Source organism: Gasterosteus aculeatus, chromosome 21 (assembly GCF_964276395.1).
Source record: "Gasterosteus aculeatus chromosome 21, fGasAcu3.hap1.1, whole genome shotgun sequence".
Taxonomy (NCBI): domain Eukaryota; kingdom Metazoa; phylum Chordata; class Actinopteri; order Perciformes; family Gasterosteidae; genus Gasterosteus; species Gasterosteus aculeatus.
Genome location: NC_135708.1, coordinates 11256724 through 11271713, shown reverse-complemented (window position 1 = coordinate 11271713; position 14990 = coordinate 11256724). Strand labels below are relative to the sequence as shown.

The 14990-nt window shown below is 46.9% G+C and overlaps 1 protein-coding gene across 3 annotated transcripts in view; it reads right to left on the bottom strand.

Moving 5' to 3' along the window:
• bmp6 (bone morphogenetic protein 6) overlaps window positions 1-14990 on the bottom strand; it is a 48406-nt gene that overhangs the window by 11036 nt on the left and 22380 nt on the right. For all 3 annotated transcript variants that reach the window (XM_078095699.1, XM_078095700.1, XM_040167881.2), the window contains one exon: window positions 2740-2932. In XM_078095699.1, the coding sequence (XP_077951825.1) occupies window positions 2740-2932 (193 nt within the window). The remainder of the gene's footprint in view (window positions 1-2739; window positions 2933-14990) is intronic.

The window sequence follows — 14990 nt, the reverse complement described above, 5'->3', positions numbered from 1 at the left end:
CTTCCAATGTGAGAGCAAAGGGAAAATAAAATGTCTAATGTGCTTGACTCTAATAATTATGCACTGTAAAGTTGGTACATTGTATTTTATTTATTTAGTCAGTCTACAGCATAAACTACAACCCCATTACACTGCAGCTCAGAACCCCAGAAGAGAATTCTACCCCTGGAAGCAACCAGGGGAAACACAGGAGCTGGTGGTTTGTATCAGAGTAACAAAATCAAACCCAATTGACAGAAAGATGAATAGCTGTACTTAAAAAGAAAAAGGCTGGGATACGCTGTATTGTACTCCACGGTGGGTCTGACCACACGCTCTACCTCTCTGAGGGACAGGGGGAAACGGAAGGCATTAAATCTGCGGTATCCGGCTACAGGTATGTTTATGTCATTTACAACATTGCTAGGGAACGAAATACGGCTGCAGAATGAAATAACGTGTCATGTCCGGGAAGAAAAAAAAACAAAAAAACAAAAAAAGCCCCCACGTGATGCGAGTGAGGAGGAATTAATGAAAAGAGAGCAGGGGGAGTTGTAGAGAAAAAGGCCGTGTGAGTGATAAGAGGGCCTGTCCTCCCACCATCCCATTACAGTAGTAATGACACAGCGGCGGGTCCGTCGGACCCTCCTGCAGAGCCCACATCAAAGACTCACAATCATCCAGGTGTTTGGAGAATTCCCCTGCAGTCATGCATCACAGTCCCCTCTTTATTGGTCATTAATGAGAGTGTTTTGGACAGTTTCCGTATAAGCCTCTATTCCCCCCTCAAACACACACACACACACACACTGTGCGAGGTTAACACGTTGCCAGTTTACTGGTGTTTCTCCCTCCTCGTCACAGCCGCCGTTGGGCTGAAGAAGGAGGCAGGGGGTCCACCAGAGAGCCGCCTGCAAGGCGAAGGCAACCGGGAGGCGACTTTAAAGCGGACTATTGACTGACTGCTTAAATGAACTGGAATAATAAGGTGAAAGGTGAAAGTGGTGGGTGTTTTTTTTTTTTTACTACCATAAATCTCCATTATAAGTGTTGTCAGTGAATGTTGTTGAAAATGTATCTCAAGGTGGGAGAGCGTGGCACACAGCTGGCCTGGTTATTTTGTGTGCTTTCATCTTTAAAACTGCTGAGAGGGGATATTTTGTAGGATTGTAAAACCTGAGTTTGGATGATAAGGATGCAGAGGTTTCTAGTACCGATTAGAACTCCGGGTTCATATGGAAGAACAGCTAAGCAGCGATCAGAGTAGAGGCTATGTTACGCTTAAACACGCTCAAATAAAACCATCTTGCCCGGTGCAGCAGAACTATTAAAGAAGCAGCTGAATGGGTTCGGGTCGGTAGAAACGGGCTTTGGAGCGACCTGCCTCTCAAACCCATGTCAGGTTTGCTACATTTCTGGCATTGTAATCTCTCACATTCCTTGCTTGCTGCTAGCAACCCCCCCCCTCCCAATCAAATGAAAAGTACAAAGAGTGTCAGGATAATTAAGCGCTCTATCATTACGGCTTAGAGTCAAAAAAGGAGTCGGGTCTTTGCGGGAAGGAGGGGCACGAGAAAGTTAATAGGCTCCCCGCTGATGGGGCAACTACATAGGAAGAGATTATACCAAAAGGTGGAAAATGGGGGAATACCACAACAACGGACTCAACAACAGCATATAAACCGCCGAACCTTAAAGGTCACGCCACAATCACAGACAATAAAAAGGAGTTTAGAGCTTACTGGTTGCGTCACTGGATGCCTGTTGCACTTTGAATTCACGCCAACAAAGCACAAACGCATCGGGAGCAAATCTTCCTCCCCTGATAGCACTCCAGCAAGGCTGTAATTTTCTTCAAGGTAGAAATCTGTCCTACAATAATACAGAAATTGGAGATATATGGGCCCTTTAATCTCCAAATATCTCCGAAAATAAAGGGCTTTACCTCCGGGCTGTGGCGCACAAACCACCTATTGTAGGCATAAAGGAATGCACCAAATAAGTAGCCCTTGATACCCAAAGAAGCCGTTTGACGGACAGAAAAATATACTTTGCAAACACCTAAAGCTGCGTTTTTCAATCTGCAGGCCTGAGAGCGGATGAGTTTCAGCCGAGGACTGAAGTCAGCAAACATTTGGTGTTAAACACCCCACCTTCATTTTTCTACCTGACAATATTCAACCCAAAATACATTTAAAAGTATATATATGTATATATATATAAAAATGTATTTCAGGAGCTGTCTTCATGTTGGAGTTCTTGCTGGGCGGGCTTGATAAAACACAAATATCATTCAGAAATCTCACTGGATGTTTATCCAGCCATGCAGACGTAATGTAAATGTTTGGCATGCATTAGCTGCGCTCAGTTGAAGCGAAGACTTTTGAAGCGGCGCTATTTCTGTAAGACTTGGTTTTTACCTGATTTTACAATACAAACATTGCAAGGGCCCAGTGCCTATGTAACAGGGAGACGGACAGAGAGAAACACACCTGGCGAGGCAACTAAGTCATAGTCCTCCACTGCTTGTATCAGGTCAACAGAGCATGCGCGCTATTTTCAGGACCACCCTTTATTTGCTGACCTGTCCATTCTCAGTGCAATCCCAGTGCCACTCCTCTGCAAACCCACCAGACACCCTGGGTGAGGTAATGCACGTGTGCATGCTTTAGAATCCACTCAAAGCTTCTTAAGAAGCCAAATATGTACCAGTATGTACATTTCATACAAGTTGTGTGTGTGCCTGCGTGTGTGTGTTACCTGTGAGGATGCTCCTTGACCACCTGGTAGACTTTGACTAGGAAGGTGTCGTTGCGGAAGGCGCGGCTCACACACTCCTTGTAGAGGCGGAATTCAGCTGCGGTGACGGCCTCGCCCTCTGGGATCTGTGAGAGGTTGAACTTAAACTCCTTGTGGTGACGCCGCTGCGGAGAGAGCTCCCTGTCGTACTCCACTGTGGCATGGAAACACACACACACACACACACACACACACACACACACACACACACGGGATTAAATGACTGAGCACAAAGAGACAGTAGAGTTAATACGGAGAGACAAGCATGGTACAGTATATACTTCTTATAACGTTACAAAAGTTAAATACTAGAGTGCAAGGTCTGTTCCTATGGACAACCTGGTCTTTTCTGACCTTTTCTGTCCTTTTTAGCGGCTTGTCCCTGGTTTATCGCGCATTCTCTTCAAATTGCATATTTACAAAGGGTGTTTCAGTGTAAATATACATCAGTGAGCGATAAGCAGATATCCTGCGCTGAGGTCGACCATAAAAGCCTTTAAAAACCATCACAAGAGATTTATACTTACGGCCTAATAGGTTTTGTGGTTTCCAGTTTCCCTAAATAACCCCCTGTTATCATCAGTCCGAAGCAAAAGCCCATGACCACTTCTGACGGCGTGAGATGACAAAACCAACAAATGTGCTGCCTGCTATGCTTTTAAGTGCAATATGCGCCGTAATGACACTGTGCTCTCCGGGGCTCTTCCTGTCCCAGCTGGAGGTTTTTCCTCCCACAGCAAAGAGCCAGCAGAGGCAGTTTGTCGCCGGACACCAAGAGTGAAGGGGGGGAGGGTGGGGTGGGGGTGAATAGAGGTGCATGTCGTGTGCAATTAGAAGGTCATGTACAGAAATACCCATCTAGACATAAACAGTCATTTCTGAGCCCTAAAAAAAAAGAAGGAAAAAAAAGTGCTATTTTCTGCAAAAACACACATCCGAACACCCTCACAGCTCCAACTGCATCACACTCGAAGCGTAAAGGCAAAGTGTGTGAGGCCAATTCTTTTACCGCAGACAGGTATTTTATTTTGAAGATTCATTTGGGTCATTTTACAGTCAAAAGCTCTGGTTCGAAGAATTTGGTTTTGCGCCAGAGCCAGGCTTGTTAAAGCTGTCTGGTAATTTTATGATGTGGGGACCCACCCGAAAATGCACCAATGACACATTTTGTTCCCAGAGTCATTCCCGAAGAGAGAAAATTGCATTGATGTGAGAACATAGGAACCAATCAGACTGTCCCGAAAGCGCCGGCCCCGCCTTGTGTCCACACCCAGGAAGGTCAGAGCTCCCCTGATCCCCAGGCACTTCCCACTTACATACATGCTAAAGTTAAGTAAGAAACCGAGCAGCGGGGGCCGGGAGGGGACGCCTCCGAGCTTCAATCAGTAAAGTCCTGAAGCAAAATGCTGTGACGTGATTCTAACTAATTACAGTAATTGAAGCCTCCCAGTTTGCGTCTGAGCCAGTTATGTGTCTCTCTACTTCAGATGCTTTCCAACGAGGCAAAGAACACAGAGAGAGAAAATGTGAGCCACATCATGACAGTGACCATTTCATCATCGCACTCCACAAGCTGCCCACCCCACCCCACAGATACAGATGTGCGAGAGCACTGGTCTGGTGTTGAAGGCCTGATAGATCTGCTAAGCTTGTGTGTCTTGCGTGGAGGCTTTAAGCAGAGGTCAGCGCACTCAAAATGACTTTACAACACTCCCTTCAACCGCCCAGGGCTCAAACACCGGCAGCTTGGAATTTCATTTTCCCCTCTACAGGAATCTACTGAGTATTTGGCACAACAACTCTGATAAACTGACTGTAGGTGGTTGGAAAGGTCAGGAGGAGTTTCACGTGTATCGAATATTCATTACGTCTGCTGCGGTGCGCATTCAGTGCTCAGAGTATGTGATCTATGCATTAGATGTACATTTCAGATTCTTGGAGGGGACCTGACAAAAAGATGATATTGATTGCATTATGGGGAATATAGGGGTGAGTTTTGTCCCATAAGAAGAGACTACACGCCAGTAGATCTCAGCATCTGTGGCTTTGATGTGGAAAGTTCCTTTTTATTTTATCCCCCACTCACAGCTCCCGTCACTTTTTGGAAGAACAAATACTAAATTGCCTGAAAGCCTTTTTAATGTTGTGTGTTAGTCATCGTTCATTCACATGGATTTACAACCAGTACGCGGAGCTGAACAGGCTGCTCACACTTAACTATTTCAGAGGACGTGAACTTCCCACCATCGCCCATTCACGGACTGATTCACTAATCCGGCACAGCTCCGGTAAGTGGAGCAGAGAGGGCGGCGTGCCGTCTGGTCCCGTGTTTTCGATAGCGTTCCAGCTGCCGGGCCACCTTCTCAGCTCCAATCCACTGAGGTTTTTGCATTTAAAACCAAAGGGGAAGTCTTTGCACGGAGCGCGATCCTCGGCGCTAAATCCACCACGACGTGAGCTTTGGGGGCCGGAACACACAGGAGGGAAAAGGGATTTACATTTGGAGCGTTCGGTGAGGAATGGGGAGTGACTATAAAGATGGGGAAAGAGTGATTATTGTAGTGATTGGGTGCTAACGGCGCTGTGTGGGAAGTATCATACGTGAGAGAACACTTATCTGTAGCTGCGCTGTATTTTATGGCTTTATTTTATTGCTGTTCTCCCTTTGCTGGTCACCAGTTCATGAGAAAAGGCACAAAAACAGGAAGAAAAATGCATTCGCACTCACGAGCCGTGGAGGTTAACAAGAAAATACATTCATTCAAATACATTCTCATGATTCACCTAAACACTGAGGGGGACGTAATCTGGGAGTAGAGACGGAGACAACAAGAAAACCATAGAAAGAAGGGAGAATAACTGATGACTGCAACATCATCATCCATGGTAGTGAGCGTGACAGAACATAAGGATTTGAAATAGAAGAGGAAGAAACTATGAGAGTGTTCAGAAGTGTTGATAACTGGAATTGCAACGGATACACATAAAAAAAAAAAAGATTTATGGCCGTTAAAATAACACATGAGAAGAAAATAAAGACAGATGACAAGACCAGACGAAGAAATGCCGAGTCGGTCGTGCTAGCGAGGAAGAGAGAGAGGCCGAGGGGACAAACGGCGGCTGGAGGAAGAAACAGAAATGATGAACGGCTGAAGCAGCCGGTGACAGAGCGAGTGAGACGGACATTTGGCAGGTTCAACTGATTTATCGTTTCCACCTGAGCAACATCTGGTGCTGCTGTAGGTACTATGACAACCTCCCCACATATACACACACACACACACACGACACATGCTGAGTGGTTAATAGTTTGTATCTTTAAATCATGGCAGAAAAATTACTTAAAATTCAATGGTCAATATTTTTTTATATTTTGTATTTGGCAAAAGACTTTGTGAAGGAGGGGCTAATGTCACATCAGAAATAATCAATATATAATACTATCGTCATGGAATAAACAATCAAATGGACGGCGCATGAAGCTGCATTAGTGTTGAGCTGAATACAAGCTATTGGAAGAACTGAAGGAATTTTGGTTTGGTGGGTGAAGTTTAATAAGACGAACGCCTCTTTAAGGAGCAAAGGAAGGGAAAAGATGCTGAAAGTGAAAGTGGAAATTGAGCCAGAGGCCTTTCTGTGCAGAGATCTTCATACACACGGAAAGTTTGCGAGGATGCAATCCACAATTATTTAGTTACGGTGGAAAAGTACAAATAACGTGACGAAAATCTAAAGGAAGGAGGAGGACGAAGGAACGAAGGAAGGGAGAGAGACACACCGAAGCAAACTAAAGACGGAAAAGAAAGGCGGTGTTCTTGGATGGGAGGCGGAGAAGGCAAGACTGTGCAGAAGAGGCCCTGGGGGTGTCTGACGGGCGGACTCGTCCGTGGTCAGTGGTCAGCGAGTTTGCTCACACTCCTAATGCTGTCCAGCCGTCCCTCTGAGGAAGAACAAACAACAAACCGCCGGCATCAAATCCCCCCCCTCCTGCTTTCTCCGACTCGTCCCACGAGCTCAGAGCGAAACAACCGCCGGCCGCCTTCTCTCTTTAAAATACTTCTTATAACGTTACAAAAGGCTGACGACTGTTTTCTTGAAAAGGTCGTCAGATATCCATCCATTTCGACTATTTCAATAAAAAGCTGCCGCTGCAGCCACAAGAGGAATTCTTACAGAATAGTGGTGCATTCAATTTCCTGAGTCAGTCGATTTAGAAGATACCAGTGAACCACAGTGAGAGGATTGTAGTGGATCTCTTATGTATGCCATGTGCTTGGGAAAATATTCTTCTTCTTGCCTTTACAAAACAGCTAATGGATGTAGATGAAAAGATCGAGCGAGCTTTGTAGAGAACGACAAAACATGGACGCCGAAGTCACTCATAAAAATCTCTGGATTTTAATTTAGTCTTTAATTTGCTGTTCCCTCTGACCGGTGGTGCATCACAGGGATGGGGAGGCAAAATTAGGGAAGGAGGGAGGAACGCAGACGGTTTTGAGAACTCCCTTTAATGACATTTTCACACATTGTTTTTTGATTTCTATAAACCAATAAAAATGTCTGGATGTCCACATATTCACCTGTGTGTATGTTATTACAGCCACTCGGGTGTTTTTCCTCTCGGGCTTGTCGGTTTCTGACGGTAGGCCAGATCTGTTATTGTCTTCCACGTCTTTTCACTGTAAAGTCCATAATTAGCGGCTTGGCCCGTCGACTTCCCTGGGGAACTTCTGCACTTGATACAATAACAACTCGGCCACTATTTCATTAGGAGAAATCCCCTCATTAAGAAAACACCAGTCTCTCTGAAGAGGCTCAAGTCGGATTTCGGGCTCGAAGCTTTCTAACCTTTTGCGCTTTCGAAGCCGCGTGGAAAGATGAAACGCAGAGACAGCTGTCGAGTTTAGCAAAGCGTATTAATATTGGCAGGTTACAATAAACACACAGACACACACACAGCGTGTGTTGCTCGTACGCTCGGCTGACACCAGGAGCCGTTTCCGGCCTCTGCAGAGTGTTTCGCTCTTTAAAGTCGGGCAGCTGGCCGGGCAGCTCCTGAGGTCCACGTACAAAGGCCGAGGGGCTGCGAGTCCACGGGGAGTCGCCATTAAGCAAGCGTGTGTGCGTGTGTGCGTGTGTGCGTGTGTCCGGGAGTTTGTGGTTGTGTCTTTGGAGACTCATCCTATGCTCTGATCCCCCCCCCCCCCCGACCCAGCATCAAAGCCCACACACTGGGCCCCACAGGACCAGCCAAGGGCCACTGGAGAGAGAGTTTATGTCCTGTACGTGTAACCACAAACACACCTCTGGACGTTTCATGATCGGGCGTGTAACACACACACACACACACGCGTGCATGCATATGCAAGTCCGTAGCGGAGAGATGAGGCAGCAAGCGCGGCCCTTTTTGCAGCCTGTCAAGCCCCATTAGCAGAGACCGAACAGCAGCAGACGCCGTTGCTCTCGGTGCGGGAACAGACATTGCTAATCACTGTTAGGTACAAAGAAACGTGCTTCATGCTCACCGGCCCGGGAACTCTGAGTAATAATATAAACTATTCTATATGAATGATCCTTTCAACTGCAAAAGCAGTCGGGGCAGCCGACAGGCGGTACATGAAAGCGCTTATGTTTACTGCTGCAAATCAGCATGTCGGAGATTTGTTTCCTGGGTAAATTCCTCTGGTGCACAGGAAGTGATGCAGCAGGTAGGTTTGAAATAAACACAAATAACCCGGCGCGGAGAAACATTTCACAGTCCAGACTGACTTTGCTGACGAGAAAAAGAAATTCAGTCCATCGCACTGATAAGGTGTTGTGACATTATGCTGCACTGAAGAAGACTTGAGCAAATTGATGTTTACAATGTTTACTGGGGCAATGAGTCATGTGAGAAGCATAACAACTCCCCCGATGGCCGTTTAGAAGAATCCATACTTAAGGCGCTTGCGCAATTGTTTGACTTTTCGGACCGGGAGGTTGTCTGTGCAAATAGCACAAACTAATGCACCATTGCCTCATAGTTTGACACTCTAAGCTGCATTTTCTCCACTTACTCTCTCACTCACACGCACAAACACAAATGCATCAATGGCCTAGATATATCCACCCTGCTCTTCTTCCGTTAGCTCCCACAGGTTACAGCACATGATGACCTCACTGGTCAGGCATCCCCAGGAACAAAGGCCCCATTTGAACCACACAATCCATTTTGTTTTTACAGTCATCGTCCTCAATATACTCCTAGAATAAACATTTAGGGTTTTCTGAAGTCCCATCCAAGACCATGACACACAATGTCAGGCGTGCCATCCCAGGACACACACACACACACACACGGCCACAGAGTTAAGAGAATCTAATTCTAATCTCGTCCATCCCGACCTCTATCACCACTGTGCTGCATTCCGTGCAGGATGATAAAACGAGAGGTCTGGACACACATCCATCTTTTGTCATTGTGAGGTTTTTAGCTAGTGCGCAGTGTGTGTGGGTTTGTGTGCGCCTGACCCCGGGGGAGGGCGGATAATTTGCTGTAATTGCTCCTCTGCTGGGGCTTTGCTAACAGATAGATATCCAAGGTATGGCTGCTGGACTGTGCAGCATCAGGCCTTTTTTTCAGCCGTCAATAGAGCGACAGGTGAGTGGTAGCAGTCATCGGCTCTGTGTTGAGTCTCCAGTTGGCCTCCAGGTAGCTGGATGTGTCATACCTGTGTGTCAATAGGAGATTTGATTTCTGCTCTTCAAGCAGTATTACGTAGGATTAAGAACGGGACCCACTAACTCGGCTGCACGGCCCATTTAAACTACAACAGTGAGTGAGTGTCTTTCTGTTCTGGTTATGCAGCTTTCTCCACTACAATAATGTACTGCAAAGTAACACAAAATAAGATGTATAACGTTGCATCAGGGCAGGTAACAGTAACAGAGGGGAGGACAATCAATGGTGCACCGCACATCAAAGTAGTGCACGTTAAATCCTTAATTAAACAAATGCCCACATTAGGCGCAGCAAGTAAGTCAAAAATGAGCAAAGCATCCAATTGTAAAGATACAAAAGAGTTTATCGAGATGAGATTATCGCTTGCATTGCAGATACATTCCTCCAAGGCTCTCGGGTCACACATATGGCTTTTGTTTTGCGATTCAATTGGTAAAACATGTCAAACCCTCGTGTTTCCATTGCAGCTCGCATTTTACAGGATTAACAAGACAAATGATCATTAGAGTACCGTAATGTTACATTCCTCTCAACGTGTACACAATGCCAGCTGGGCTCTGCTAAAGCATAGGTGCGTGTGTGTGTGTGTGTTCACATTCAACCTTTACACACACATGATCCATCTTTAAAACAGCATCTGTGTCTGTTTGAAGACTCGCAGGTCTAAATGGCCACAGAGAAACACTCTTTGACATTAATAGCCGGTTGTGATTTACCCCGAAGCCCCAGTGAAAACAAGTGTCCGTTTCATCGGACGCCCTCCGGAGCCAGTGAGCTGTCAACAGGAGACAGCGCAAACGTCTTTTTCACATTCATGAGGAAATTCCACGAAATCGGGAAAGAAATGAGCTGAAAAATCAACAACGCCATTTCTTTTCCACTTTGCATGATGTTAATAAAAATGTAATCCTACAGCGAAAGCAGCTGTCACAACAGCCTCTGGTCAGCCCGAGTGCGGCCTGCGCCTCGACTCGGGCCGGCGGCCTTCACACAGGACTCGCTCTGATGGACGGAGGAGCCAGATGAAATCCACAGCAGCACGGCACAAATCCAAGTGCAGCAAGGAGCCATGCCATTACTGCGAGAGCAGTACATTTAATCAGTTATTTCTAGCCTTTACAATCCTTCAGGGACAGAAATAGGGATTTCGTCTGGCCATTCTGGTCCCGGAACCATGTGTGCATTTTAAAACGGAGTGAACTCTTGCTGCTGGAAGGGCTTCGTGGATTAAAGCACGAGATTTCTACTGGAGTTTTTCGGCGCATGAGTTGATTTTGTTCCGTCTCCAACATCTTGTTCTCTTTAGGGGCCGATTTGGCAGAAACGATACTCGATGTTTCATCGAGACACTGCAGAGAAAACAAACGCAACCAAACGCCGCAGTCGTAAACAAAACCAGTGACACCAAACAATCCGGCGTCTGACGTACGTAACTAACAACAACAACGCAGAACCAGAATCATTCGTCTCACACTGAAACGTACGTTGTTTGGAGTTGGTCAGATTGTCAGGGCTTCATGTCCTTTGGTTGCCATCGGATACCGGGGGAAAAACATTTTGGGAAGCCAGCAGAGGTTTGTCTGGGTCCACTATTCCCCGCTGAAAAATAGAAGTTGCTTCAAATCTATCAGCAATCTTTGAAAATAAAGCGGTTGCTGGGTCACAAAATGGAATCTCCACATGTAGTCCAACAGGTGGAAGCATCATAGTTTCCTAAAAGCGCTATTAACTCATAACAGAATATATTGAGGAAATCGGTGAGCGCGGCATTCAGGGTGACTGATCGTTTGCGAAAAAAAAAAGAAACCTCTGATCTGGTTCCGTCTTCCTGCTACATTATCTGTCCTCGATGTTTGGCTCCGTTTCCTGCGAACCTCGGCTGCTTTAGACATCGCCGCCACTCGAGCGCTAAGTGAGTATTCCGTAAACACCGACGTCCTCCCGTGGTCTTTGATGGGACGTCCAGCTAAAAAAAAAAAAAATTATCTCTGGTTTTAAAACCTTTTCACGAGGCCTCATAATATTTATGGTGTGTGAACACAGTGCCGATGGTCATCAAGAATCCCTTTTTATTGGGACTTTTTATTATCCGACGGCTCGTCATGTAGCAATACTGACAGTGCCGAGGCCTGCTACAGTGATCTGTGGTTAGTGTCTGCTTTCGGGCAGCAGGTGTGCGTGTATGTGTGTGCGACTTGGGCCAGTCTGGTCCCAGATTTAGCGGAGGAAGCCGGTGTCAGAGCCAGGAGATGGATCTCTCCTGAGGGATCCGATAAATAAGGAAAAAATATCTTTGAAAAAGGAAAACGCAGCTGCTTCGAAAAGGACAGGTCAAAAAATATTGGTGACTTCTGGAGTCCGGAGCCACGAGGCAGAAGGCCGCGTCTCTCCGTGGGACCCCGGTAGTACTCCGTCTCCCCTCCCTTTCACTCTCAACATCTCTTTCTCTCGCCCTCGTCCGCCTCCACGCACATCCTTTTCCTCCCCCTCTATCTCCGCCGATCCCTCTCCGTCATGAAGACAGCGGGGCCAAAGCGCGATTCCCTTTGGAAAGTCTGCGGTGACCGCAGCGCATTTCAGCAGCTTAAAGGCCGAGCACATGATCCTCTGATAAATCAGCCCGGGCGAGCTTCAATCTCCCCCCTGGGCGGACTTACATGTAAGACCTACTGCTTGTTTTACACGCGGGCACAGCTCCAAAAACAGCGACGGTAACCAGATACTTGGATATTCAAAAAGCAGGTGGGCCACGAGGAAAATCAGGAGAGGAATAATCAATGTTTCTAATCACACATCTGTCCAGGATGTCAACACAACACTGGTGGGATGAAAGTGCAAAGAACTTTTATTCCCACATGTTGCTTGAGTTTTTGGTGAAAGCCAGAAATGCACATCCAATGGTCTTTATTTCAGTATGGGGGGGGGGCTGCTCTCCCAAATCACACACACACAATAGTAAGGTAAGGCCACTGCAGAGGCCTGAAATAATCTGCACAACTCACTACAATATGACGGGTAGAAGGGGATCCATTATTGCTCTGAACACACTTGCCAGACAAAAGGCAGTGAGACGCATACAGTGGATGCTTATTGCTAAAGACAAAACAAAAAAAAGTGAGACTTCCTCTTGTAAAAGGGATTCATACTGGACTTTTGAGTGAGATAAGGGTTCCTGGAGGTGTGGACAGTGTCCGTACAGGAGGAAGCACTGGGCAGAGTTTCCCCTGCACATCCTTAGTGATAAGATCCTTTAATCCAGAAGGCCTCATGGCACTGGGAGTGCACGCATTTTTCTTGTGGGTGGTCGAGCCCCTCGCCTCCACTGAGATACGCGTGACCCCGTCGTAGTTCGTCTTCTTCCTCACCTGGCTGTCCCTTATCTTTATTTTCCCTCAAAGCCGTCTCCTCCACGTGCTTTCTTCTGTCTCCCTAATTTTGTTGCTCTGATACCGTCCGTGATAAGAGGGCTCCACTCCCTCTCTCCGCCTCCCACCGAGCCCTTTCAAGGGATGACGCACGGACTTAAAAAAGCCGATCGAAATCGCAGAAACAGTTGAGAACAAACTCAAAACAATTGTGATACGTGGCGCTTTCTAGCGCTACGCCCTTGATTTTTCTTCCGATAGACCCGGCGTACACATGTCTTGCCGCTCGTCCTCCCCTGCGCTCTTTTCCTCGACCCCGCCTGCCTCCCTCCATCTCTCCCGTCTCCGACTGTTTTCCTGTCAGTATCGTGTTTGGAAAGTCGGCCTGCAGGTCAGCCCGGGGCTCGTAAATTTGTCAGCGGCAGCGCGGTTGAAAGGGAGGCTGCCTGCTCGGGAGGGTCAGGAGCATCTGCGCTCGCATTGGGGGCTTTTTTTCTCGCCGCGGACCCACAGTTGTTGTTTCAGGCGCGTCCTCCGTGGAGGGACGGCCGGCCTGGGAACACTTGGGCCGCCGAGGGGCGCAGCTTTTTTATGCCACGAAGACGAGAGCGAGCGCATTCAAATGCGCTCCAATTATCAGTGAAGACGCGGAAAAGGTCACATGTGTCGGTGTTTGCGTACTTTGCGGAAACTTTGTGAGTGACTGCATTCATTCCCTGACCCTTGACCCTGACCTTTGAGGTAAACTCCACCCAATCACACTCATCACGGTCAAATAAACAGCTATGGTTGATCTACTTTGCCGGGTCCAACATGTTTTACAGCGGGTGTATTTTTCTAATTTGTAAGAATAACTGGACAACTGACGTCTGTAGCACAGGTGCATATAAACTTTGACGAATGTGGACTGTTTAAAGAACAATGTTTAAAAAAAAAAAACACCACCACCTCTGGACCAAAATGCAGTGCAGCCACAATAAATCTCCCATTCACGACGCCTCTTTTCCAAACGATTTAACACATCTGCCTTGTGTCAACCGATTCACATCTGCACTGAAAAGGAAATCACAACATGTACATAAACAAGTTGGTTCTGGGGAAGGAGAAGTGAAAGCATATTTAACTACTACGTGTCTCACAAGATACAAGTCACGGGACCAACGAATGCGGTGTGGCCGTGCTGGCTGAGCTTTTCTGTAAAAACTGAACACATTCTGAACAAAGGTTGGTAGGAAACACCCTCTTTGACTAAAGGCCTGTGTGAAATATCCCGGCGTCCGATGGTTGTTGAGACGTCTCCGTAAGGACCAGCCGACATGCTGCTAGCGCCGGAGGAAAGGATTCTACTCCTCATGACTATTAAATACAGACAAACACACACTCTCACACCCTCCTTCCTCTGTCCCGTCAAGGTCACCAGAGGCTTTAAGTCACCTTTCATCTGTCCTAGAGTTTCTCACCCTCAAGCTGATTTACTCCAGATGAATCTTTTCTGGTGGCTTCACAGAAGAATGTGACAGCAGGAATGTTTACCAATGACATTCACGCCGCTGCTGATGGCAGCGGGCGTCCTCATTACCACAACGAGGCTCGGGGTCGTTACGATAACGGATGGAGTTGGGCCGGGCACGAGAGGACGCGGCGGGTTCAGCGGTTCACAGGTTCACAACCTTTTTTTAAAACAGACCTGGCGAAAAGAAAAAGGAGGTCCTGTGCTGTCCGACCCTGCAACGCCAGATGGACGCGTCGTATGGATTTAGAAAATATCAGTTTTTGTTTGTTTTCTATTAACCAGAGTGTGGAAACATGTCTGTAGAGATTCTCCCTCTTCTTACCTTGAGCTGTGTTTACAGTGGTAAATGTTTCACTCACTTCTTCTAACAGGTGCTATTTATAACCGCCGTGCAGCTGGAAAACTGCAGGCGTTTATGTCACTAATATTACACCAAAGATGAACGTCAGGTTCAAGTAGAAGTGTGTGTGAATTCAGAGCCGCACTACAGCTAATGTCCTCCTCCTACTTTCCTTTAGCATCCTATATTTTGTTTTCAGCCCCGTCAAACCTCATCACATGCATCTGAACTCAAACACAGTCAGCCGGGGTGTTTAGCTTTCCACAGAACGGG